This window comes from Saccopteryx leptura, chromosome 3 (assembly GCF_036850995.1).
Source record: "Saccopteryx leptura isolate mSacLep1 chromosome 3, mSacLep1_pri_phased_curated, whole genome shotgun sequence".
In the NCBI taxonomy this organism is placed as follows: Eukaryota; Metazoa; Chordata; class Mammalia; order Chiroptera; family Emballonuridae; genus Saccopteryx; species Saccopteryx leptura.
Genome location: NC_089505.1, coordinates 151,450,435 through 151,478,384, shown reverse-complemented (window position 1 = coordinate 151,478,384; position 27,950 = coordinate 151,450,435). Strand labels below are relative to the sequence as shown.

Here is a 27,950-nt window from a genome sequence, read left to right as displayed (position 1 = left end):
ATACTCTGTGCCCTGGAATGGGACTGCTCAGGTTGACAGGAGGGCATTTAAAAAGAGACCTAATTCATGTTGCTCCAAAGTAGATTCAAAGCAATCCTCGAAAAGGTTTATGATGATTCAGTTTTTGTTTTAGCTTCCAGGAAGGTCAAGGTGAAAACTTCGGGCATTTGACAGATTTTAGAAACACAAGTGGTACAAAAAAATGATAGTTTCTCATACAGATGCTTTCTGTAACAGCACTGTCTTAAACCTATTTCAAAGGTAAAGAAAAAAAAAGAAAAGCTAACCATCCATGACTTATTTGAAAATGTTTCCACTGTGTGTCATGGCCACATTTCAGGGCTAAAGAAAACCTGAATGTAACTAGCATTTTCTATTAATGGCTAATAATTTTTGAGTGCTTCCTGTGTACTGAGTATTGCACTAAAGAAGTAACTTTTATTAGTTTATTATCATCTTATTATATCCAACCAATAATCCAATACGGTAGATACTGTTACTCCTTAAATAGTATAGAGGAAACTGAGGCTCAAAAACAATTAAATGAATTGTCCCAAATCACAGTCAATGAATGGCAGATCTAGGATTGAAATCTAGTCTCTCTTGATTTCAAAGGTGGTGCCCTTGAGCATTATGCTGTAGTTTTCCTTTTCAGGTGTTCTGCCTTCCATATACCCCTTTATGTCTCAATGTGCCATTGCCTCATTTCATCATTCATTGCTATGAAGGATGAAATCCAAGTCAGTCCATCCATCTGTCTGTTTGTCCTTTCTTCCCTCACTCCCTGCTTTCCTTCTTTATTAACAAAATGTTTTTTAATTTTTTTGTTTAGACATTAAATTTAATGGGGTGACAATGACATTGGTCCATAGGAACACTTAGGTTTGGTATATCTCCATAGCATGTGAACTATTCACTGTCACCCAAAGTCAAAATATTTTCTGTCACCATATACTTGTCCTGCTCCATTCACCTCAGCCCAACACCCCTCTCTCTGGTAACCACTTCACTTTTGTCTATGTTCATGAGTTTTAGTTGTATATCCAACCTATTTACTAAACACTTTATACCAAGCTACTGTGTGCTGGATCTCCAAATCTCTCACACAGTCCTTCAGGGCAGAATCTACATTTTTTTCATTGTGTTATTTTCTGTGCTTTCCAAGACTATAGGTGTGAATTATAGAGTAAATATGTGAATGATATTTAGAACAAAACTCTGGTCTCTGGTACCCTCACATGCTTAGGGCTATGGCTATGAATCTGGACATTTTAGCAAATGATACTTTCTGGTGAGAATAAACAAGTTTAGTGGATGATGAACACATCAATTCATTTTGAGGAAGAGATTCTGAAGCAGCTAGAGGCACTCACTACTCACTGCATCTTTAACCCTCCTCCCTTTCTTTGCATGACTAGACAGATTGAGTGCAAAGACTTAAAATGAGAGGTTTAATTATGTGTACTTCTGGTTACCATAGGTACTTTATGTTGGCTCATTTGTTTCTGCTTAAAAGACTCCAGATATAGGAAAGTTGATTTTTTTCTTCTTTCCTAAATTTCTTCTGAATCAGCTACAAGTGACCCTCCTATTTTTTAAAAGAATATATAATTGTGTGCTGTTGCTTAAGAGTCTTCTCTTTTCTCACCTCAGACAGTCAATGTTTATTTAGGAGGAAGATTAATTTGACTGAAATATTTAAAATATATTCAGATGTTTCTATAATGGAAGGAAAGTTGAGATATTACTTTTGCTCTATTCATAAAGATGAGTATTATCAGAAACCACATTTAACTTCACTGCTTACAAATAACGGTGACTGCCTTCCAGGGTAAATGGAAAATCACTGTGACTAAAGAAAACAAAATTCCTAATCGTGGCATTTACTATTTAAGATCTATCTTATGGTTTTGCTGCTTCTTGAAAAATGCAATATTTTTAAACAACAGCAAGAGACAAAGAAGCCCTAAATAATAACAGCAGCAATAAAAGAGGCACAATCTTTTTCTCTGTCCATAGTAACAGTCCCACGGGAGTACTTTTATTCCAGACTGTCATGTAAGAGTTGTGAAATCAAGCTTCCTACAAGTGTGAGCTCCAAGAGACCTGAAAAATTTTACAGCCTTTTAACTACTTACTCAATAGTGTACAAAGCAGACCTATTCCAAGTCTATATAAACCAAACAATTTCTCAGCTGCACAGGCATCGTCACAGGACTTTTGGAAATAAAAGATCATAAGATTCTCTTTTGTAACAATATATAATCATTGTTCATTCCAGTCTTAAGCACATGAGAATATGTGATGGCTGGTATGACTAGTGGCTGTATATATAACATAATTGATGGAATAGACTTAAGAATTCACAAATAAACCTTTATATTTATTTATAACAGGGCTGCCAGGGCAACTGAATAGAGAACAAATAATCTTTTTAAGAAATGTTACTGCGATAACTAGATATCCACATGCTAAGAGATGAAGTTAGACCTCTATATATACAAGTAATTCAAATTGGACCACAAACCTAAAAAGTAAAACTAGAAAACTCTTAGGTGAAACATAGTAGCAAATCTTCATGATCTTTGATTAGACAATATTTTCTTAACTATGACACCAAAACCACAAATAATAATAATGAAAAGTTGACAAGTTAGCATCAAAATGAAAAAGTATCCATTAGTAGGCCGATGCATACAAAAATCATACTACTTCACAACCACTAGGATGACTAGAATAAAAAAAGGATGGCATGTGTTGTGTTGTCAAGATATGGATAAATCCGGACCTGAATACATCACTGGTTAAAAAACCATGAGGCAGTTTCTCAAAAAGTTAAGTTCTGATTACCATATGACCAAGCAATTCCGCTCCTAGGTATATACCCCAAAAAGATGAAAACATGTATTCACACAAAAACTTGTACTCAAACGTTCCCTATTTACTATTTTAACACCCCAAACTTGAAAAAACCCAAATTTCAATAAACTAATGAATGGCTAAATAAAATGTAGCAATAGTCAAGGGAATATCACTTGATAAGAAGGAAGTTCTGATACATGAATTATGCTAACTGAAAGAAGCCAGTCAGAAAAGACTAAATATTGAATGATTTCATTTATATGAAATATCCAAAATAAGTAATCCATTGAGATGGGAAGTATATTAGTGGTTTCCAGGGACTGGCAGGGAGAGGAGAATGAGGAGTAACTGCTAATGAGTAGGGATTTCTTTTAGGCATGATGAAAATATTCTAAAATTAGATTGTGGTGATGATGGCACAATGCTGTGGGGAAAAAAGCATTATAGCTTGACCAGGCAGTAGCACAGTGGATAGAGCGTCGACCTGGGATGCTGAGGACCCAGGTTTCAAACCCTGAAGCCGCTGGCTTGAGTGTGGGCTCACCAGCTTGAGTGCAGGGTTGCCAGCTTAAGTGTGAGGTCATAGACATAACCCCATGGTTGCTGACTTGACCCCAAAGGTCGCGGGCTTGAGCCCAAAGGTTGCTGGCTTGAGCCCAATGTCACTGGCTTGAGCAAGGGGTCATTGGCTCAGCTGGAGCCCCCTGGTCAAGGCACATGTGAGAAAGCAATCAATGAACAGCTAAGGTGTTGCAGCAAAGAATTGATGCTTCTCAATTCTCTCCCTTCCAGTCTGTCTGTCTCTGTCTGTACCCCCAACTCTAAAAAAAAAAGCATTATATACTTTAAAAAGCTGAATTATACATGAATAAAACTTATTAAAAATCTAATCTGATCAAAAACATTTATTGAACGTTCCCTTTATTGTCTGCTTTTTCTAAATTCATTGGGAGCTCCAAGTCAGAGTTCTGCTGCACCCCCCAGGGCACCCAGGTGAGAGTTCAGAAATAAAAACTGTCACACAAATTTTTTTGACAGCTAAGTTGAAAGTATCCAAGAATGTCAGCTAGGCAAATCAGGAAGTCCATTCACTAATTTATTCCTACTGAAACATCCACTAGTGGGCGGGAGGGACCAGGTTGACCAGCACTGCAAAAGTGGGCGGTTTTTATAAAATGGTTCGCCATCACAGTCCTAGAGCCTTGGATTTCAAGAGCCATGCACAGAGTCAGGAGGCACAGTGTTGAGACTGAGCAAGCCAGGGAGACCGGGAAAGGCCAATAAACCTCAAGAAAAGAGTAAATCAGAAAAATAAAATTCCTGTAGCACAAGGAAAGTATGAGAAAACTTGTCTATTCTGTCTCTGGCTCTGAGTGAAGCGGGTAAAAAAGATCTTTTGGAGAATTCATAAAAGTTATTTAGATTTGTGGTTTACATTCACACGATTGGCATGTGTGTGGAAGGTCAGGCTTATTTTAGAGTGGTAGTTCTTTGCTGGTAGGCCCCTCATAAGTTTGGCAGAAGCATATGCAAACTTTCTTTGGAGACATGCATTTTCAACAGAGGTCACTAAAGATTTCTGCAGACGTAGACCAGAAGACCATGAAGTCATGATAAACACACACACATACACATACACACACACACACACACACACACACACACACACTACACATAAATAAATAAATAAGCTTCCTTGAATAAAATCATAATATTACAATATTTAGCACTTTAACAATTTAAGATACAGGAGTTATCCAATACAGAAATAAAATGTATATAAGAAAGAAGACACTATAAAAAGAGATTAGAATGACTTAGAGGGGGATCTAGAAACGACTTGTGAAAAAATATATGCTGAATGAATTAAATAACAGACTTGAAACAGCTGAATAGAGAATTAGTCAACTGAAAAATCAGAATAAAACACCCAGAATGTATCATAGTTAGACAAATAAAATATGATGATAAGATAGAGACAATATATATAAAAAGATAATGGTTTAAAATACCTAAAATATATTGAAAATGCATCTGCCTGGCTGGTTGGCTCAGTGGTAGAGCATTGGCCTGGTGTGTTTAAGTCCTGTGTTTGATTCCCAGTCAGGGCACACTGGAGAAGTGACCATCTGCTTCTCCACCCCTCTACGTCCCCATTTTCTCTTCCTCTCTCCCCTCCCACAGCTATGGCTCATTCTAGCCAGTTGGCTCTGAGCACCATGGCCTTGCCTCAGGTGCTAAAACAGTTTGGTTGCTGAGCAACAGAGTAACGGCCCCAGATGGGCAGAGCATCACCCCTTAGTAGGCTTTATGGATGGATCCCAGTTGGGGTGCATGTGGGAGTTTCTCTGCTTCCCCTCCTCTCATTTAATAATAATAATAATAAAAAAGAAAATGCATCTGATGCCAAGTAGCTTAATGTCAACGAGATAGAGAAAGCACAAAAACTAGGTCTTCAAAATACTAAAATAGAAAATAATTGGTGATCGGGAATGATATTTTCTTTTAAGAATGTAAGCAAAATAAAGATATTTTCAGGTAAACTGAAATTGTGTTTACCACCAACAAAACTTCATCAGCAGTACCTCTAAAAAATTTATTTCAGAAAGAATGATAACAGGAATCTAAGTTATAAAAAGAAATGATGAACAAAGAAATGGAAGGAATTGGTAATATGCATGTAAATCTACATAAACATCAACTACCTGAAACAACAATAATCCTAATATCTAATCTGTTGGTCTTTAAGGAAAAGAACTAAAATACTTCAATAGAATAATATAAGATTAGTGGCCATCTTGACCGGGTTAAAGTGTTCTAAGTTCCTTAAATTATCTGGAAGGATGATAAAAATAGTAATTAACTTAAGACTGGTAAAAATTCAAGAGTGATATTAAAAGAACATAAACCAAGTGCATTCTCCCTCCTATGAGCATGCCTGCACCTTTCCCTTCAGCCCTCCCTCCCCCTCCCCCACAGGCACTACCTCCAGACTCCAGGGTTCTCAGGAGACAGGCAGTCAGGGGAGCCGTGGGCAGTGGCAGCTCGTGCAGGGCTGAGCCCTGATCCTGTCTCCAGGGCCCCTTTTTCTCCAACTTCCTAGTGGACCAAAGCAGCCCCACTTAGGCTCTCTTATTGCCTCTTCTATTTTGGCCCTTCCTTGCCTCACTGTCCTCAGCTTTATTAAACTTCCTTTCAAAATAAAAAACAAACAAATAAATAAATAGAAATCAAGAGTATCAGTTCTAGTCCAGTATAGGTTAAAAATGGAATAACAGTGACAAAACAAAAACAAAACCCCACAAAAAGCCACCAATCCAGAAGTAGGAAAAAGAGAAGAGGGCCAAAAATAAAAATAAAAATTATAGAATCAGAGACAAATACAAAGACAATGTTTAAGTAAAAAAAAAAGAGACAACCCTTCAAAACTTCAGTTGGAGCAAAGAAGCACAATAAACGTAAATGAACTAAACTTAACTCTTAAATGGCAATAATTACAAGTTCAGATTAAAAGTTCTAGCTATATGCTGTTCATATAGGACCTATACAGTCTTGTTTGTCCACATTATCAGATGGGAGGGCACGTGATCTGAGCCTACATTTCGTAGTCTTGCCATTCAAATTGTGGTTCCTGGCCTAATAGCAGCAGCACCACAAGGTGCCTGTTAGAAATACAGATTCTCAGACCCCAGGTCAAGCCTGAAGATTCAGGATCTACATTTTAGTAAGATCCTTAAGTGATTCATTTGCACTAATGCACGAGAAGCACTGCTTCTAGAGCCAGCGAGGCACAAATTGTGTATATTAAAGACTGTATGGGCACCTCTGTCATTGGGTCAGAGCACTGGCCATTACCGTCAACATCCACTCCTGTGTCTAACACCGCACGGGCCCCAGAAAAGGTGCTGCTCCACACTTCCTGCCCTCTAGCCCTGAAACAGGAAGGCACTGTGTTCAAATGCCATAAGATGTGACGATTGTGTCACCGCTGAGGTAGAGCTGGTCACTGCTTCAGAGCAGGAATGGGGAGAGAGGAGCAGAATGAAAAGAATGGAAATGTCTGGGAAATTAGAACCTATGAAAAGGAACCCCAGGAAAGGGGGAAGCTTAAAATATAAATAGAAAATCTTTGAAGAGGTAGTCTGTTTACATTTAAAAATTAGAGATAATTCAAGTGGGTAGACTTCTATCAAGCATTATTCACATAAAATTCTCAAGCAGGATATTATATGTTGTTTATTTAATAAAGAATTAATTACTGTTCAAACAATAAAATGACCAAGAACATTATTCCGATCAAATCCATAACGCAATAGGTCAGATGAAACCTTTGAAACTTGAAAATCTTTCCTGAATGAAGACATACCTATTGACAACCTACTGGAATGCATGTAGCCTTCATGCAGGTGTGACTCTTGTGTCAGGCCCAGTGAATGTCTGGGGCAGGTCTGGACATACATAAAATATAAGTACATGGGAAGACTATAACGTACAGGATGGAAAAAGATATAGAAGGCAAAGGCTAGCCAAAGGAAATGTTAATGGCTGCTTAACATCAAGAAAAGGGGAACAAAGCAAACAAAATCCTATCACTTTTTAAAAAACATATAAAATGCTCATATTTGAGTTTCTTTTTTAAAAGAATGCTATGCACAATATTGGCAGAAGTAAATCAAAATGATATCATTTCTTACACCAAAGTGGTAGGATTATGGGAACATTTGCTCTCTCTTATTTTTCAAAAACATTTACATTATTCTTAGATAAGGAAATACAATTATTGCAATTAATAGCTTCTCATCTATATGTTTTTTAACTTTTATTTTTATACAGTTTTATGGAGGTGGGAACACTAAGGGGTGAGGTGGCAGGCGTCGGTGTGAGGTGAAGGAGCCAGAGACCCCGGAGCTGCCATGGGAATAGAAAAGGAGGGAGGTACTTGCAGAAATTAATAAGAATGCCAAATGTTCAAAGCAGCCTTGTTTCCAATGGCCAAAAGGCAGAAACAACGCAAGTGCCCACAAAACCATAAATGGATAAACAAAATCCATACAATGGAATATTATTAAGCCATAAAAGAAACAAATTTATGATGCATGCTACAACATGGATAAACCTTGAAAACATTGCAAAGATTAAGTCAGGCACAAAATGACAAATATTGAATGGTTCCACTAATAAGAAGTATCAAGAACAGGCACATTCAGAAGGACAGGAAGTAGAATAGAGAGTACTAAGGGCTGGAGGGAGGGGCAGTTGAGGAGTTATTATTTAAATGGCTACTGAGTTTCTGTTTGAGGGGACGAGAAGATAGTGGTGGTGATTGACAACGCTGCGAATATTGACGCAACAAATCATACACTTACTAATGGGTAAAATTTCAAATTTTATGCGATGTATGTGTCACCACATTAAACACATTTTAAACACTGGATGGGAAGGATTCAGTAATGCTTCAACCTAGAGGATAAAGGAGAGAGCTTGGGCAGCAAAACAAAGGACTGATTAGATAAAGAGCTTTTTGGCAAAGATTGCATGTTTTCTGACTCATTCCTTTACTTGGAAGCAACCAACCAAAATGTGTAAAATATATCCCCTGCCAGTTGGCCGTCATGAGAGGCAAGCCCTCATGTCTCTAATGACAGTATTATTCTACCCATGGACTGGAAGAATAATGAGTTCTGAGGTTTTGCCAAAATCAAGAAATAACAGCTAGTACATGTTTGAAAGATGTAAGAAATAGTGTTACTCAGAGATATCATCGAGTACTAGAAGAAAGAAAAAGAGTAAGGAAGAACAGTCATGGAATTCAGTTAGTGAGAGGTTAAAATAAGGTAAAGCAATTAAAATGTTTTATAAAAGTGGAAGATGAACAAGATATGCATAAAAGGTTGCCAATGAAGAAGAAAGTAATCATTATCTGTGCTGTAAAATTTATTTTAAGGAAAAACAGTTATGTCAAAGTCAACCTGTATTGTATGTGGACAAGAAATTAGATCTGTACTATAAATGGACAGGAAATTAAGTCACAGAGTGAAATACCAGAAAATAAAGGCAAATACGAGGCAGATGTCTGGAAAGGGACTGTGCAGTGACTGTGAAGATGGGGACCATCCTCTCTGTCCTGGAAATCCATATGAGTTTGCCATGGGCGAGGTCCCCAAATAGCTACTGATGGGTTGGAGGACAGTTAAGAGAAAAGTGACAAGAAGGATTAAGAGACTATTAGGAATGACTTTTAAAACATACATTCTAGAACATATTCTGTAGCTGAGCAAACAGACAGGGAATGAAAGGTAGGAATGGAGGCATCGCCACAGTTACAAGTGCTGGACGGAGGGTAACAACAGGGAAGGAGAGGTGTTTCCAAGGTAGTGGGGAGATGCCCATATCTTGAGAATTAATATGTGGAGAATTCACCACAATTATCAACACATTTTCTAATTGTTCTAACTCTTATTGTAATATATTTTGGCTTTAAGCTATTAAATAAGATAAGTCCTTTACTAAGATCTAAGGCCCTTCATTAGACCATTGGTCATATCTTATTGGTAAAACAATATACACATGGACACCCATGGACCCAACATATGTGAGTAAAAAAAATATTACATACACACATTTGTTAGGTATAAAAAAATCTATAAGGAAATACATTAATTTATCAGCAGTAATTATGTCTTAGTGGTAGATTTATGAATAATGATTTTTTTTTTTTTTTTTTTTTTTTTTTACCTTTTGCCATTTTGAGAATCTCAGTATCAAGCATTTACAATTGAATTGGGGTTAACTTTGTTTCCAGAACTAGCACTCTGGCTGTCCGCTCCCATCTCTCCTTCTCAACGTGCTATCATGGGGATAATGCAGAGGACGCTTTTCCCAGATAGAGGGCATTCCATGATCTCAAATGCGGTCTACAAGCATCATCTGCATGAAACACTACTATGTGTTGGTGACCACAGGTTGGCAGAAGACCCTGGAAGACACATAAAGTAAAGTCTGGCTCTCTTCCAACCTTCAAACTTCTGAAGAGTGAGACACCATTGGGAAGGTCCTTATTCTTGGTCCTGGGTCGAATTATTATATTACATCTTAATACTTGATTCCTGCAGGGTCATTCAGTTGAGAAAGCCTGTTCTCTATGATAGCTTTCTCTGACTTTTATTTCTCAACTTTCAAATTAAAAATCCATCACATTTCAAACTAAGCCCGAAACCCCACAGAATTGTTAAGAAGAGCAAGGAACTTAATTCTTCAAGGGATTAGTGATGGCTAGAACATCAAGGCAAAGCTTCATTTGGGGCACTGGTGGCAGGGAACACGCACAAATTCCTACAATCCCTTTTCCAGGATCTGGAATATAAGCAGAATGTTATCACTTCCCGTACTTGTTCAAAACTTGAAACAAACAGAATAAAATGAACCAGCTTTATGACTTGCAGTCTAGAGTGGAAGATGATACCACTTCAGATCATTTGAGACAGCATGGAAATCCCCAACAGCAGCCTGGCGGGTGTGAAATTGCCAAGTAACCATAAAACCAGAGTTCACTCAGGTATTTGTATATTTGCTCCCAACCAAATGAATGCATTAGGTCAATTTCCTTCTGATGCAAGGAAAATACAAACTTTACTTTTCTCAGAAGTTGTTAACGAAATGATTTAAAAGAATGATAATTGCTCTCTCTACAACTATGTGGAAAAGGAAAGGAGAGGAAACTACTCTCCACCCCATACTTCCAACAGCTCTGTACCTGGTAAGATTTGTTATGCAACAAAGTCTCCCTCGACAAGGTTATTCTAGAATCAAGTATCCCCCAGCAGAACTGTTATATAATGAAGTTTCTTCCAGCACATTCTTTCTACACCCCACTGGCTCTTCCGCAGATGGTGGATTTAGTTCCTGTCCTAGTAAGCATACATTATGGAGTCTCCACAAACAGCTTGCTTCAGCCTTAACCACAACACCACTGTTTTTGCTCAAGTCAGCATGTGGTATTAAGATGCACAGTGAAGCCTGACCTGTGGTGGCGCAGTGGATAATGCGTCGACCTGGAAATGCTGAGGTTGCCGGTTCGAAACCCTGGGCTTGCCTGGTCAAGGCACATATGGGAGTTGATGCTTCCAGCTCCTCCCCCCTTCTCTCTCTCTGTCTCTCTCTCTCCGCCCCTCTCCTCTCTAAAAATGAATAAAGAAAAAAAAGAAAAAATAAGATTAAAAAAAAACAAAAAACAGTAAGATGCACAGTGAAGTTTGAAATTAGACAAAGGTGGGGCACCATCTGGGATTAACCTCAAACTCTCTTCACTAACTACTGAAAGGCAGTCTTGAACCACTAACCTGCTGTTTAAGAGCTGCATTCAGACAGTCAGTATGAACACATTGGGGTGGGCCAGCACAGAAAGTTGGGGTTGGCGGAAACCGTAAGTCCCTTTATCCTCTGGCCACCCGCGTCACTTAATGAAGATCACAGCAACAGTCTTCTAACTGGTTCCTCTCCCTCTAACCTAAGACTTTTCTGCTCTGTGCTACACCAAAGCCATGGAGATCCATTGACATACTCATCTGATGCGGGCACTCCTCTCTGCTTTACCCTTTAAAGACTTCCCCAAAGCTTTCAGGCTAAGATCTGATCTCTACAGCCTGTAAATATTTCTATCCAGACCTGCACTGTAATTTCATGTGTTTATCTGCCTTTCTCACAGATGTAAGTCATGCAGTCAGGCGTCACATCTTATTCATTGTTGCCTCTTGGGTCCTGACTATATTGGGAAATACATGGTGGTAGACATACAATGGTATTTGATAAATGAGGGAATGAATCTAACCTGCTCACAAAAATTAGAGGACCAGGGAATGTGCAGATACTCCAGTACTTTCAGCTTTTTGTACAGTGCATTTTCACCAATGAAATAAAAGTTGGTTTTGCATCTCATTTGCATAAGCGAACAACTTTCTTTGACTTGTCATTTGCTTTTCTGATGTCTTGTTTAATAAAAAAAAATCAAATTCTTTTTTCTTTTTATCACTTCATATTTATTTTGAAATATCCCCTAATTTTTGTGAGCAGTATAGTTTAAGTTCCTTTTCTGCAGACAGCTCAGGCCAAGAAGTTGCATGCCTTGCCAAAAGCTGCCAAGTGAAAAGCTTAAGCATGTCCTCCGCCTCCTATGATGCCATACGGTCCTCAGATGTGGGCATTTCTGTATCTCTACACCTGCCCACCTGCTCCAGAAAGGTCAGCACATGCTGCTCTGTATGTAAAGGGAAACCAGGAATTAACTGTATGCCACATATGTGAAGTCCTTCTGCCCCTACTTGTCATTTCTATGATAAGTAAGTCTGTTAGCCAGACTTGTTCAAAGCTGTTGCTATTACATATAATTACAACAGGACTCCGTTCGCCAAACATCTAACAAAGATTTATTGAGTTTGACATGTGTAAGATACAGTGATAGGTTCTAAAAATACCAGGCTGTGTAAGTTATGTTCCTGGCCTCAAGAAGGTGAAACTCGCCAGGAGACAGGCATGCAGACAAATAATCACAATATTGTGTCATTAGAGGCATGTATAAAACACAGAGAATATTTCAACTCTTACAAAGGTATAGGAATTGTAATCTCCACTGTGGGAGATGAGGTTGGAGAAGTAGGTCAGACAGACCCTGTCGGGGCTTTGGGAGCCTTCCTGTGGAGTCAAGTTGATGCTGTAGGCAAGGGGAAGCCATTAGGAGGATGCAGAGAACATAAACAGATCTGTAAATTAGAAACTCAAGAATGTAGTTCAGTTGGTGGAGAGGTCCCATATGTGCAATTAATTTGCAGAGTATGATTTCCTATTAGAAAAAAATGTTTTAGCTCTGCATTTCCGTCTGCCAGAGTAGCCTCCGAACCTGTGAGGTTCCCAAGGAACATTAGGGACACCTTCTTAGCCATTCAAAAAGAACAAGATTAAAAAGTTGCCTTTTCACACTGAGCTATGACTTTTCAAGGTTACTTTTCCATTGCAGAGGTCACATGATTTCTCATTTGCCCAAAGTGATTCTATCTCAGAGTCAGTATCACATCTCAGAATTTGGAGAAGTGGATGATTATTTGTGGAATGGGAGTTCTTCAAACCCTTGGTTAAATGAGTCTCCTCACTTTCTTCCTCACTGTGGAGAAGGTAATTGAGCTGAATAAATGGTCTGGTCAGGACATTTTTTGCAAATAATTAAACAGAACACTTCTTTGACTTGGTTTACTTTTTAAAGGCAAAATCTACTCTGATTTGCAAATGGTACCCATTGACATGGGTACTGTACATTTTGTACAGCCTTTAGAGCACCCATTGATAAGTCAGTGGTTGGTGGAAGAAGCTATTTTTAACTATCCAGAGGCATATTCTCATATTCACTTCAGAATAATAAGATGTTTAAATATTTATTTCTTCCCGAAAACTGGACAGGCTTTGGCTCTTCATTTAAATAAATTCTGCTCAAATAATGTTGAGTCGTTGCTTAGAATATATTGGCACTGAATTTTCCATATGGTAATGATATTCACATCAGAGACCCGCATTTTAGCCTTAGCTCTGCCACTAACCCACACTTTGGGCAAATCACATGACCATTCATGAATTCCCTTTGATAAATTTTAAGTTTTCTGTTAGCTCTAAAATTCTGAATATGTTTTAAGAGATCTGATAAGCACCAGAATGTAGAAATGAAATAATTACAGGACTACAAATGTGGCAGGAGAAATAGTTACTTAGGATGTGTAGCTATCCATTCTCAGGAACGACAAGTGGTCAAAAACTCTTAATGCAGGTTTTTTGTAAGAAATTAAAACCCTTTATGTAGATTTACTCATTTATTCAACAAATTTATTTATTGAGGACCCATTTTATTTCAGGCTGAGATACAATGACCAAAAAGAGAAAAAAATATTCCCCAGCCTCCAAGAGCTGATTGTCAAGCGGGGAAGGCAGACAATTTTAGATAAGAAATAACAATAAACCAGAATAAGTATTATCATGGGACCCTGGCTATGAAGACAAAACATACAGCTCAGCTCTCACGTGGGCTGCAGGTCAGACAAACCTTCCCTGCGGATGTGCTGTCTAAACTGAACATATGTATACCCGTGACTTTTATTTGAGAAACCATAATGAATGGATTATGCAATAAAAACATTTGTCCCAGTTACAGACTGAGTTTAAGACCAAAAGAGCTTGTGAAGAAGAGTTTGAATACGTCTCATAAATGTCCCCACCCCCCAAGTTTTTATCAGTTTTTTTATCATAAGTTTATTGAGTCCCAAGCTAATTCTTCTGTTGAATTGAGTTCACAAGGTATGATTAATAATATTACTATTTAAGATATAATCAATCCTTGTCTTTCTAGCCTTCAGATCCTTCACAGCTGCTCAAAGAGTATATATTGAGTGTATGGGAGGTCTTCAGAATGATTAGTTGGTTAATGGTGGGTTTTAATTTTTCAAAGTCTTTTTTCAACTTTAATCTCTCCTTACCCAGTGTTCACAGGAGAGAAACTATCGTGTGCTGCCACTTGACCCTTGGGTTACAAAAAGCCCTCTCTGAAACAAACATCAAGATTCCAGGACAGATCTGATTGCAAACCAACACAATTATATTCAAATTCATCATACCACACGTTATGAGATTTGGTTTGGGAAATATGGTCATCATATATCACAGATATAGTTGAACAGGGCAACTGGGTTAGCTCCCTTAAAAAGTCCAGGACATCCGCCTGACCTGTGGTGGCGCAGTGGATAAAGTGTCGACCTGGAATGCTGAGGTTGCCGGTTCAAAACCCTAGGCTTGCCCTGTCACAGCATGTACGGCAAGCAATCAATGAGCAGTCTAAATCAAAGCGACTATGAGTAGATACTTCTCATTCCCCCACTTCTCCTCTCTCTGTAAAATCAATAAATAAAATCTAAAAAAAAAAAAAAAAAAAAAAGGTCCAGGACGCCCTATGCCATTCCAAAGAAAAATAATAAACAAATTGTAAATTTGAATAAAAGCAATCCATTTTGAAGTTGCTTTGACATCTAAGTTGTTTACTAATTATTCACTGGATGTCATATACTAAATAATAGATATATACAAGCACATATGCATTGAAAAGGACTAATAAGTAACAACATTTTAGTTAGAAAGTTTTAAAACTCTTAAGTTAATAATAGTACTGAACTTATTTTGTAAAAGAGAAAGATCACAGAAATTGCCTCTTTTTCGTCTCAATGCCTTGATTTATTGTTTCCTGGTTTCATATTATTATTCAGAATTTGCTTTATTATTTAACCTTTCTTCTGTCTCTTTTTCTCTCCAATTAGATCAAAGGTTCTTTGAGGGCAGGAATTGTGTTCTTTCTCAATAATACTCAATTTTGCAACTCTTAGGCCTTCAATCAATATTTACTAAGGACTACGATTAGTCCAGAAACAAATTAGTTATAGAACTACACATTGTAATGATTAAAAATATTTCAAATGATGATTTTCAAACTTTCATGTGCACAAGAATTTTAAAGGAAGCCTGTTAAAATGTAGATTCCTAAATCTCATTCCCAAAGATTCTTATGCTTTAATAATTCCTTCTTTTTTCCTTCCAATTATTATTATTATTATTATTATACCAAATTTAAGAAAGATGAGACGTGCCAGGGCCTGGGACTGCACTGATATTTCCTGGACAGAAAGGACTTGACATAGCTGAGGCAGCTCTGTCCTTCCTGGCAGCCTTCCCACCCTCACACACTCCTTACTTTTTTTCCCTTCAATAAACACTTATTGTGTGCCTACATACCAAATACTGATCTATGGCCTGAAATTAAACTGGTCTACAAGATGTACAAGCAGCCTGACCTGTGGTGGCGCAGTGGATAAAGCGTCGGCCTGGAGCACTGAGGTGGCTGGTTGGAAACCCTGGGCTTGCCTGGTCAAGGCACACATGGGAGTTGATGCTTCCTGCTCCTCCCCTCTTCTCTCTCTTCTGTCTCTCTCATTCTCTCTCTCTTTCTCTCTCCTCTCTAAAATTAAAAAATAAAATCTCAAAAAAAAAGATGTACAAATAAATACTTTGCTGTCACAGTGCTTAGTCCCTTGGATAAAGGGCAAACAATAGGCAAGTAAATTTAAGATTATTTCAAATATTAAGAATTATAAGGAAAATAAGACAGGCTGATATAATAGAGAATGACTGTTGAGGAGGGGGCCACAAGAAGATGACATCTGATCTGAGGGGTGAATGGCCAGAAGAAACCAAAACTATACAAAAGATATTGGGTTTGAGCTTTGAAGAAAAAGGAAACAGCAAGTGCTGAGGCTGAACGAGTGTTCACGGATCAGCAAGGAGGCCAGAATGATGAACTTAAGAGGGAGCCAGGTCAGACTCATCCCCCAGGTTTGGCCTTGGCTTTGGCATCAAGTTATTTTGGGATTCCTCCTGCAGGAAGCTGGATAAATACTCCTGGCTCTCATAAAACTAAGGAAGGTGAAGTATTTTAATGTATGTTTTATAAACAATTCTCCCATTAAAAGCAACCACATTATCAGAACTCCTCACCCATGAAAAAATAGTCCATTTCATGATTCCTTTTGGTTGATGCTTTGTGAAAACAGGTTTTAATTATCATTGGCTGATTATGTTTTGTAACACCTGAGCACTGAAAATTAACTCTTTGAATTTATTTAAGATCCAAATTATTTACAATGCATCGGAGGACTCCAAAACCATAAAATGGAGTTTAATAAGTGGCATGAACTTGTATTTGATAATTTATATGCTTTTCTAAAGGAAGAATTTATAATTTATAATCATGCCATAATTTCAAAGTAGGTTATATGGCATATGCCTTTTTAATCTGGTTTTGAATTATTTTTCAACTCTTGCATTGATTTGTCTTATTCCAACTGGACATTTACCATTTAATATTTATAATACTATTTCTTCTATGAAGTTTGCTTTGCTTGAATAACTGAGGACTTATGGGAGGAACGAAGCAAAAAAGCAAGAAGCATGTTACAGGTATGTATAAAATCCATTCCTGGGGGCTACTACTGAAGCAAGGAGATAGCAGCTCAGCTTCAGACCCCATTGATCACTGCCCTTGCCTAAGCCATCTCAGCAAAGGGCAGTCTAGGTGACAAATGGGCCTTTTGTGATAAGGCTCCTGTCCACTGGAAATAAGAATCAGCTCACAGTTTCATTTCACAGAGTCCACCAGATGGCAAATGACTTTATCTACCCAGTCCAGATCCAGACTGGAAATAGAATGGTGCTGCATGCCCCCTTCCACTCTGCTGGGACTGGGAGCTTGCCTTGGAGGGTTGCTTGATTGGGTGTACGCGAGTTTCAGTTTGGATGTATATTATGCTACAGTTCTCAATGCAGATGTTTCGAAAAACTGGCTTCTTCACTGGTGTCTGGCCAATCAAGTTAGAAATTGATGGCTTTTAAAAACAGGAACCAGGAATGTAATGGCAAAAAACAGATGCAGTCACTCTGATGACAGACATGTAACGAGATAGAAATGAACTGGTGAAACATTTATGGGGAAAGGTGTGGGGGACAGAGGGTGAAAATGGAAAGAAAGGATCCAACAAAAAATGAAATGCCTTCATTAGCACAAGAAACACCAAACACCCTCACTTGGTCCTACTGGAATTACAATTTCAGCTCACATCGTCTGTAAAAGAGGAAGTAGGAAATATGACCATGGAAAGTGATATTTTAAGCTTCAACACATATTGCTCATCACTGACTTAACTTGCAGCATGTCTTTCAACAAAGGCACATAGTGATTTAATCTCAACAGTAATTTAGGCTGCAGCCGTACGAGACAAGACTGTCATTGCACACAGGCTGCAATTTGTGAAATTCAGGTGCTTGGGATTAGGACCACCTGTTGAATTTAATCTTGGAGTTGTAATGTTAATAACATCATATAACTGAACACAAACACTACATATTTAGCAGACTTTGGGACTTCTGGCCATGGAGATGTGAATATTTTCCTAAATGGTATCTGTAAGTCTCTCCAGATTCTGTAAATCAACAGCAAATAAAAAGTCTGTTGGAATTCTGATTCAATATGCAGCAGCATATGGCTTGTTGGTCATCACAATCGACACATGTTATAATTTCTCTAAGGCCTGATATGAGAGTGAAAAAAAAACCAATCAGAGTATCATCTGATAACATAAGAATAGAAAAATTGCCTACCCTTCCTGGTGTTATTTGAAAACAAAAATCTAGCAATATTCTAACAAATGTCTGCTTAAACAAGATTATAGGATGATCCCAGATAAACCTGATTAAACAGCACCATTTGAAGAGGGTGCAAACATTTTACACATGCATCAAGATAGCCATCAGAAATGGACTTCTGCTTAATTTCTAGCCAGCTAAATAGTAACAGTAAAGAGTGCCAATGATTGCATTTTGAGCATAAGTTTATATATAGCTCGGTGGGACAACTAAGATGATGCCTAGAAAGAGAGCATAGCTTTTAAAATTTGTACCTGTTCCTTTGCTTGGGGTAAGGTAAATTTGTTGAAACCTTTGGGTATGGAATTTTGTGAGATGTTGTTTTTCTATGAAATAATTTCATTACTCTTAATTATCTGCAAAGATTTTCCTGGTCATGTTCATAATTCTCTGCTAACAATTCCAAGGACATTCAAACATATTTATCACGCACATTACATTTTATAGTTTAATATTTTTAAAATTCATTTTAGAGAGGAGAGAGAGAGAGAGAAAGAGAAGAGAGGAAGGAGAAGGAAGCATCAACTCCCATGTGTACCTTGACCAGGCAAGCCTGGGGTTTTGAACTGGCAACCTCAGTGTTCCCAGGTCCATGCTTTACCCACTGCACCACCACAGGTCAGGTTACATTTTATAGTTTATAAAACCCTTTTACTACTGATTATTTCACTTTCTCATATAGAGTTTCAACATTCCTTCCAAAAAAGAGCTGTTCTTCATTTTAATGAAATAAGGCTCCGATACATTGTAAACGGAATCCAACATGTTTGTGTGAATAAACACTGTTTTGAGAACAAACATGAGGATATCATATTTGGCCTTAGGCTATTGATATTCTTAGCTGGTCCAGCAGAACAGCACATAGAGGAATATACGAGAATATCTTCGCAAAGGCTCCTCAAAGCTTTCTGCAAATGTACCTTTGACACCCCTATTAATCAAAACTCCACCAGTGCTAATAGCCATTTCCACTAAACAATAGCCATGAAAATCCACTAAGTTCAGTGTATTCATCATATACCAGTTACACGTAAACACCACATCCACAGATGTCAGAGGCTGATGTCTAAACTTTCCTGAACGCCAGCCTCTATCCCTTGCTCCCTCCCACATGCAGACACAAAGTATGTAACCAACCAACAACTTACAAAACTGAAGCTGTAATTGTAAAACTGATGGCCCTCTACTTGTGGTTTTGAGTCTACCACCAGTCCCTCCCCAAATCACTTCCTAATAAAATCTCTCCCTATTTTCTGTTTCTCTGACGTCTTCACAGTGCAAGTTACACGTTTTCAAAGAAACTTTCTTTGATCTTTCAAGGGGGCAATGATCTTTCTCATCTCTGTAGCTGACAGTAACAGTTTATAGCTTGCATTTCCTATACATTTATATCTATCAGTGTATGTATGTATCTATCTATTATCTATCTATCTATCCATCCATCCATCCATCCATCCATCCATCCATCCACCCACCCATCCATCCATCCATCCACTTATACTTCATGGTAGCCCCCACCACCACCACAGGCATTGAAAGACTCTCTAAAGGCTGAGTCCTCCCTTAAATTCTTTTGTATCTTCCAAAACTCTTAGCGTTATTTATTGCACAAATGAGTGGAAGTATTTTGATTGTTACTTTAAAAAAGTTTGATGTTTTCATGCAGGGTAAGAATAATCTTTTCATACAAAAGGATCACCTGCTAAATATTACTTTGGTTCACAACCATAAAAGCTAGTAATATAAAAAGCAGAATAGTTGGGTGGTTTCAAGAAATCCTCTACCTTCACAGAGCAGACAGAGCGAAATGCTGTTTTAATCAAAATATGTTAGCAGCTTCAAATAATGGGGAATACATTTAAACTATATTAAATTGTCTTTTCAGAACCAGAAAACTTGATTAGGAGTCTCCCAGAGGCTTTACACACCGAAACCAAAGATTCATTATTCCAGGGAAGGAGGCTCAATTAAAAAAAAAAAAATTATCTTATTATTAGCCTAGCCATGCAGCGGAAGGCAGAGGAAAACAGGCCCTCAATGGTGAGTTTCAAGCCAATGGAAGCTGAGTTTGTGCCTCCAGCCTTCCGCGCCTGCCTGGGCACCGCTCACCAGGGCTGTGGCGATTCTGCCCTCAGCAATCCAAAGCAGAGATCAGAGGGGTAACTTTGAGCCCGAGCAGCGGCGGAGGCCCGGCAGCGATTCAGCCGGGTTCGCGGTCGGAGGAACGCTAGCGCTGGTAGTACTCGCTCCATCCCGCTCTCCTCCTACAAGGGCGCGACTCCGCGGCCAAGCCCCAGGTTTCAGGAACCCAGCATCCATCGGTAGCTGCAATTCTAGAGATTAAAGGATTCTAGTACCAGGGCCCATTCTTGTTCGGAAATTAGGCTTTGGGGTCCACTCATCCCACCTCTATTCCCTGAAAAACTTTGCATTCTTTTCCAATAGGAATTCATATCAACTAGGAATTATCCCACTTCACCCCAGTGGGTCCACTCCCCGTTCCGCCTTCAGAACGGCACCTACTCACGGCGCCTCCCAGCCCCGAGGAAGAGGGCAGGTTCAGGTGCGCGGGATTCCCTGGCTGGGTGGCGTGTGGATTGGCGAGTGAGCTGTCACCTTGTGGTCCGCCACGCCAAGGTATCCGTACAGCGATCGCGGTCCCGCGGGGGCCCCGGGGCGCGACGGGGGGCTACTCTCCGCCGACGGCTGCGCGCTGCCGGTCGCCGCTGCCTGCTGCTGCTGCTGCTGCTGCTGCTGGGGTCGGTCCTTCTGGCCGCCGAGGCTGCTGTACACAAGCAACAAGCTGGTGCACATGGTGGTGAGCGCTAAACACACTGCCAGACCATGGCGCTGCGGGCGGGCGGGAGAGAACACAGAACAGCTGAGAGCCGACCCAGGAGGAGCGCGCCGGATGGAACCGCAAGACGGTCAGACTGGAGGGGAGAGATTCTGGAGCGAGAACTGGCCGGGATCCTAATCTCGGCCTCGCGCAGCCGGGGCAGAAGCGCACCGGCTCCGTGCGTACCGCAGGGGATGCTCCCGGTGCGTAGCTGCGCTCGGCCGACGCCACCTCCCAGGTCTCTCGGCAGAGGGCAGGTGGTGTGCGGCGCCTGGCTTCTGGAGCGAGAGCGCACCGGCGGTGAGGGCAGGGGTGGGCTCGCACTTTGGGGAGGGGTCCCCTCCGGCCAACTCGCCTGCTGGATTCTCTAGCCCTTGCACCTGCTCCTTTCGGGACCCGTGGGGCTCTATCTCGGCGATCCTTGCAAGTTTGAAATCCGACAAGGAAACCAAGATAAAGTCTACAAAGGTCCTTCTCCCTCGCCCCTCTTAGTTCTTGCCAGGCGGTAGCTTTGGGGCATCCCCCATCCCCCGAGCAATGCGCCTATCCCTGCAGCTCTCCGCTGGCTCCTCGGACTTCCTGCCGAGATCCAAGAGCCGAGGCAACCCTAGTTTCATCCCGGCTCTGGGATTCCTACCCAGGCAGAACCGAGAAATCACAAGGGGACGCGGAGCAGGTGGAAAGTTATCCCTTTGTAACAGGCGACCTCGCGGCGCTGGCTGAGGCGCCCCGGGAGCTCTCCCGAGCACCCCGGGAACGCTGCGCCCGGAGGTCCCCGCTTCTGCCCAGAGGAGTTGCAATAAATGACTCACCATCAGGGGCTTCATTTTGGACACCTCTTTTGTGGGGAATCCTCAGGCACATGCGTCCGGGGCCACTTTTTCTTGGAGGGTTTCCATGATGGGTGATGGGGTGCAGGCGGCTCCGATTTTAGCCCGGCGGCCAGTGGCAGCTAAGTGGGCAGGGGAAACACGAGACCCAGAAAGCGCCGCTGTTGCAAAGATTAGAGACAGAATTAAAACTGAATCGGACCCTCGTATTCTCTCAGTGATCTACACAACTGCCTCCTGCCGCCGCCTGCTGGGTCCTAAAGACCTCTGCATCCCCCCCCTTTCCCGCCCCCAAATATTCTTTCCAGCCTAGTGGAATTTCTGAGGTGAGAGAGTTAATCGTGCCAGTACACCCACCTCTTGATTCGAGGGCTTATTTATCTTTTATGAAATCATCAAATAAAAAAATAAAAAAGGAGAACCCAGCTGGATTCTGAGTGTGATTCCCCTTTGAAAATTTGCAAACTAAATTTTGTTTTGTGATTTGGATAAAAACAAGTCATCCACTAAAATGTCAATAGCCCTATTGCTAGCTTTTGCATTTATGTTCATAGGATGGGGATATTTATCACAAAATAATTTTGCCAAAAAATTATTTATTAATTCAGTTTTTTTATTGTAAGCTTTCTCATATTCTCTTCTTCCTTAATTTTACTTTTTAAATCCAGTTATTCTCATGCAGTCTTTGTACCATAATTTCTATCTAAGTTATTTAATTGATTATTTGTTTTAAATATTGCAATTTATGTTGCTCTCAGGCCTCTGAGGTCTTTAGTGTTCATCAAACTGATTTTAAAGTGTAAAATATTCAGCACATCTTATCCACATGATTAACTGGACATGTAGAATCTCCCTAATTTTAATAAAAGATTTCTGGCTCCTAGAGATAGAACTGCTTATTTTATAAGACTCCTAAGGTCCTTGGCACTCTGCTTGTGTTAGTCTATTGCATGTAGAGTACACAATTTCACATTCAAAACTTCAATTTAAAATTTTAAAAACTATTTTTTTATGTTACACCAATAGCCTGTTTAAAAGAGACCGCCCCCAATGAATTACAAATGGCATTTGTTAAATGTCTAATTTAGCTAGAAACATATTTCTTGTGAAATTACTCAGTGAATATAGTTGTATTAATATATTACTTAACACCTCACCTGTAGCAGTGTAATGTTAAAGATTACATTAAGATGGAAATGATCAGCAAGCCAAGTGAACCATAGGCATAGTAAGAGCTTTCTCAAGGCCAAAAAAGGCATTACAATCCTTTTTTAATCTTCACTAATCCATGGCTGGACTGATGATACAATGGGAACTATTTTTAACTTATGAGATATCCTTCCATATTTAGCATTAGAAAAAGTTAAAGTTATTGATGCAACAGAGACTATCAATGTGATGCGTTTGGGGAAAGAAACAGACAAGATTCAGCCTCACAGGAAAAACAAAAAATTCAAAACACTGTCCAACATTGCCAGCCTTGAAGCTATTTATTCAATTTGTGCTTTGGCCATGAATAGTACCAGTTGTTAAGGCAGGAAAAGCAGCAGCCAGAGGAGAATTTTATCAGGTCTACACAATTCCTTACTGTATGGTTGCACTTGACACTCACATTAGTGAATCAAAGGACCAACTTGATGAATCATTGTGGGCAGATTATCTGTGTTTTTCCAGAGCTCTTTTTGAGATGCTTACTAGACTCAGCTCTGGCATTTTTCAGGATTATTCCCCTCCCACCTAGCAAGTTGCCCAATGACCAATAAAACACTTTTAATATATTTTGCCATGCCAAACAGAGCCATCATATTTATGATTTAAGCTCATGGCAGCACATTGGACATCTGTTACACAGTATGTCTGACCAAATTCATTAAGCTTATGCTTTTCTCCCCCTCCTGAGATAGCAGTTTGCTAGTTGTTAAATCTACTTATGAAATGGCCAGGGTAAATTTTAAAATGTAATTCCGAACTTGATTTGAATAATTTTAAGAGCTCTGGCCTTCAAATATTGGATTAGATAGATGCAGTGGTTTTAGGCATTCTGGTTTGAGAGCCAAACAGACAAGGTGGGGCAGAAGGGCAGATAGCACTAGTAACACACATTGAAGTCCTCGTGCTGTTCAATTTAACGACCATTTAATGATTGCTTGCTATCTGCTGGTTCTCTATTTGGGAATACAGAGATGAATAGGACATAGATACTCTTCTCTAAGAGCCCACCACTCTGCCCATGAGCACGTGTGTGTGTGTGTGTGTGTGTGTGTGTGTGTGGCGCTCAAGTCCACAGGTAGGCAATGGGCAATGGAAGACAGTATTAGAGTTTCAATATGTATTTATCAAGTATCTCCCATGTTATGCACCTACTCTGGGGAGCCCCTACTATGTGGCAGGTATTGGGGATACCTAGATGAGTAGAGTGCATGCTAGCTGGCAGGAACTCAGTCTGTTCGCAGATAAGTGCTATAAACCTGTATGATTCAAAGAACTAGGAAACAATCACAACACTTGGTTTATTTTTCAACTTTTGAGTACTTGCTTATTTAAGATCTGAGGGGACTGATATTTTAAGGGTATTCACCTATCTTTGTGCCACTTTCTGCACATGTTAAAGTTAATAATTTGAACAGCCAGAAAGAGCAGGAAGTAGACAGCGTTCCCAGACACTTGATTGACTTGGGAGCAAGTAGACAAGTCAATAAAGCTTTTTTAGTTCATCTAACTTGTCCAGTTCAATACAAAGTGAGTCAGGAAATCACAATTTGCTTTTCAAAATCCAGGTTGCTGAGATGGATTTCACACCATCTAAAATTTTGCCACATTTCTACTTCTAGCATCTTCACATTCAATCAAACAGATTTCTATTTTAAAAAAGAAAGGAAAGGAAAAGCATTTGAGTGTTCTGCAATGTAGGACGTGTGTTAAACAAAAGGTAAGAATTTATGACACAGGCATGACGCAGGGTGAGGAGGGAGGAGGAGGACTCTGAGGTTCAGAGGGAATGTCAGCCTGTGCACATGGCCGGGAAGTCACCGCAAAACTGGCAGAGAGCGCGGAGGGACAAACTGCTGGAAAACCATGAGCCTTACCCATAATTCCTAAGTGATCTCTCAGTTCAGAAACACGTTTCAAACGTTTCAAAGACAGATGAAAAGCAGAAAACAACATAATGTCAACTGCGTTTGAGATAAAAATGCTTTTCACCTTATGATATTAAAGACAAAGATATTTTCCTACATGCAGCAAAACTAAAAAGCTTAATACGTAGAAAGTCCTAGAACTAATTCGATAGTTGTCCATTGGTGCTCTGCAGTTTACTTAGTTCTTTTTCCTTCCTGGCTGTGCCTGGTGAGCTGGTTGGTTGAGAAAAAGTTTCTGGAGTCAGGCTGACAGGACCCAGATTCTGCCTATACCACCTACCAGCTCCGTGATCTTGGGTAAGTGACTTACCTGTGCCTTAGTTCCCTTATCTGTAATACAGCAATCATAGAGTACCTATCTCAAAGCATCTGTGTTAAGATTAATTGCGATACTAAAAATAAAGTGTCAAGAGGAGTACTAACAGATTGTTCACTATTTTAATAATATTTTCTGATTGTGATGAATAAACTGGGTTTGAAGGCAAAAGACAAGGGTTTGACCTGTGTGACCAAAAGCTGCATGACCTTTTAGCAAAGGACTTAAAAAAATGTTAAGCAGACTCTTAACTTACCTCTAAAAAGCATACAACAAAGCCTATCCTGCTAATTGTTAAAAGGCTTACGAGGATATTGTGTTTGTGAATGTTTTGTGCACCATGGAGTTCTGCAATAGCTAAGAAAATAGTAACTCAGTTATTCATCCAACAAGTATCCATTGAGCATTTATTGTATGCCAGGCACTATTCTAACCACGGAAATGTGACCAAAATGCAGAAGGACTCTGCCCCATGAGGCTTACATTTCCAGTTAGGTCGATAAACCAATAAAACAGAATGTCAGGCTCTAGGGGAAAAAGCAAGGTAAAACAGTTAGAGATTGGAGTGGGAGTATATGTGCTTTTTTAAAACTAGGACAATGATATTTGAGCAGAAATTTGAATAAAGTGAGGGGTTGCGCAATGGTGCTATCTAGAAAAAGGGAATTCTAGGTAAAGGGAACAGCATGTGCAAAGGCCATGAGGTAAGAGCTTAATTAGCATGCTGAAGTGACAGCAAGGAGGTCAGTGTGGCTGCAATGGAGGGAGCGAGAAGACTGGGAGAAGAGGAGGGCAGAGAGGCAGTCCAGGGCCAGATAGTCTAGGGCCTCAGAGGCCATGAAAAGGACCGTGTGAAAGAAGCCATCTGAAATTTATAGCATTGGAAGGTTGTGAGTTCTCGATGTTTTGAAAAGATCACCTGGCTGCTATGCTGGGAATAGCTTTGGGGGGAGCAAGAGAAGAAGCAGAGAGACCCATAAGGAAGTTATTATCATAGTCAATGTGGAAGGAAAACATGATGCTTTTAGAAGTGATGGTTTCATGATTTGCTGATTATTGAGTAGAAGATATGAGAACAGGAAAGGAGGCAAGTGAACACAAGGCTTTTGGATGGGTAGCTGGGAGAATTGAGCTGTTATTTGGGGACTAAAAATGGAGAACTTGGATTTGGGTGTACTCAGTATGAGATGTCACATGTATTTAGAGTTCAGGCATGATGTTGGGCTTAGAGACATGACAGTTCATGAAAAGATGAGGTCACCTAGGAATGAGCCAAGACACACACGAAAAGAAGACACAGGCTTGAGCCCTGGGCACTCCAAATTTCAGATGTTACCAAGAATAGGAAGCATCATTATAATAAAGGTAATATTGTAAAACAAAACAGAAATGACTCCTTGAACTTGATTTGATTTAGGTGGCTGATTATTATCATTTTGAGTGGATTTTTCATTCCAAGTTAGTCATTTGTCACTTTTCAAATTCTATTATTGTACTGAGCATATTCATTTATTGTTTATCTTTCCTTCCAGATAAAAATTTTCTAGAACTGGAACTATGTTCTATTACTGTTTATATCCTACAAGCCCCGCATATAACTAAGGGTATTAATATTAATCACTAACGTTTATCCAGTTCTTTTTATATGCCAACACTGGTTTGAGTTTTACATGTATTAGCTCCTTTAGTCCCCATGTGACCCCTGAGGTAGGTGTTGGAATCCATGGGAGTTCCAAAGACCAGGGTAACAGGCTTTATTGAAAGGAAGAAAGGAACCCTGCTGGGCACTTCTCCTGGGGAGAAGAGCACTGGTTACAGACTAAGGGCAAGTTATATAGTGTTTGGGAGAGCCTGAGGGGATACTGAGGCAAAAGTCCTGGTATGTCCGGTATGCTTCTCCTTGGGGGACTTTGAGCATGTGGGTGTTGAATTAAAAGTCCTGGTATGTCCGGAGCCCCTCCTTGGGGCGGCTTGTCAGCTTTTTGGAATTCCTCTGTCTCAGGGGCGATAGTCCAGTAAGGGTGAGGTCTGACAGATAAGCAGAACATCAAGAGGGCAGTTTGGAATACACATATCTATCAAGTTACTATCCAGAATTCTTCCAGACTATGCATTCAACCATTCCTTTTTATTTTTCTCCGAGGTGAGCCCAGAAACCTGAAATTTTATATTCCAGACCTTCATTTTGTCTTATTTTTATTTTTTAAATTAAAGTATAATTGACATATAAAATTATAATATAACATTATATTAGTTTCAGGTATAGCATAATAATTCAGTATTTGTGTATATTAGGGAATGATTATGTCAATGTAAGAAACATCCAAACTTGTAAGAATTTTTATGAGTTTATTTGAGCCAAACTGTCAACAATTGCCAGGAAACAGTCTCAGTGGATTGAGAAAGTGCTCTGGAAAATGGCAGTTTTACCATTTATTTTATACATGAGAATCAAAGGGAAAGACATAAGGGAGTTACATGAAAATGACTAGTGATAGATTAGGGCGGCAGGAGAAAGCAAAGTGGGGGGATCTTTGGGACTGAATAAAAAGTAAAAATGTATATACTGGAACTTCTTTTACATAGGCAGGCATAAGAGAGTTCAAAGTTAATTAACATGATAATATTTAATAACAATGAGGGGGTTTGTTAGTTTCTTCTGGGTGGGATGCTTGCACCCTGAGGGGGCA

General features: G+C 39.7%; 1 protein-coding gene across 1 annotated transcript in view; it reads right to left on the bottom strand.

Annotated features, from left to right (window-relative positions):
* ST6GALNAC5 (ST6 N-acetylgalactosaminide alpha-2,6-sialyltransferase 5) overlaps positions 1-22,003 on the bottom strand; it is a 188,935-nt gene extending 166,932 nt beyond the window's left edge. The window contains exons 1-2 of the mRNA XM_066372210.1: positions 21,790-22,003; positions 20,755-20,988 (exon numbers count right to left, since the gene is read on the bottom strand). Coding sequence (XP_066228307.1) covers positions 20,755-20,988; positions 21,790-21,804 — 249 coding nt within the window. The 5' untranslated portion in view covers positions 21,805-22,003. The remainder of the gene's footprint in view (positions 1-20,754; positions 20,989-21,789) is intronic.
* Between the last annotated feature and the right edge of the window lie 5,947 nt (positions 22,004-27,950).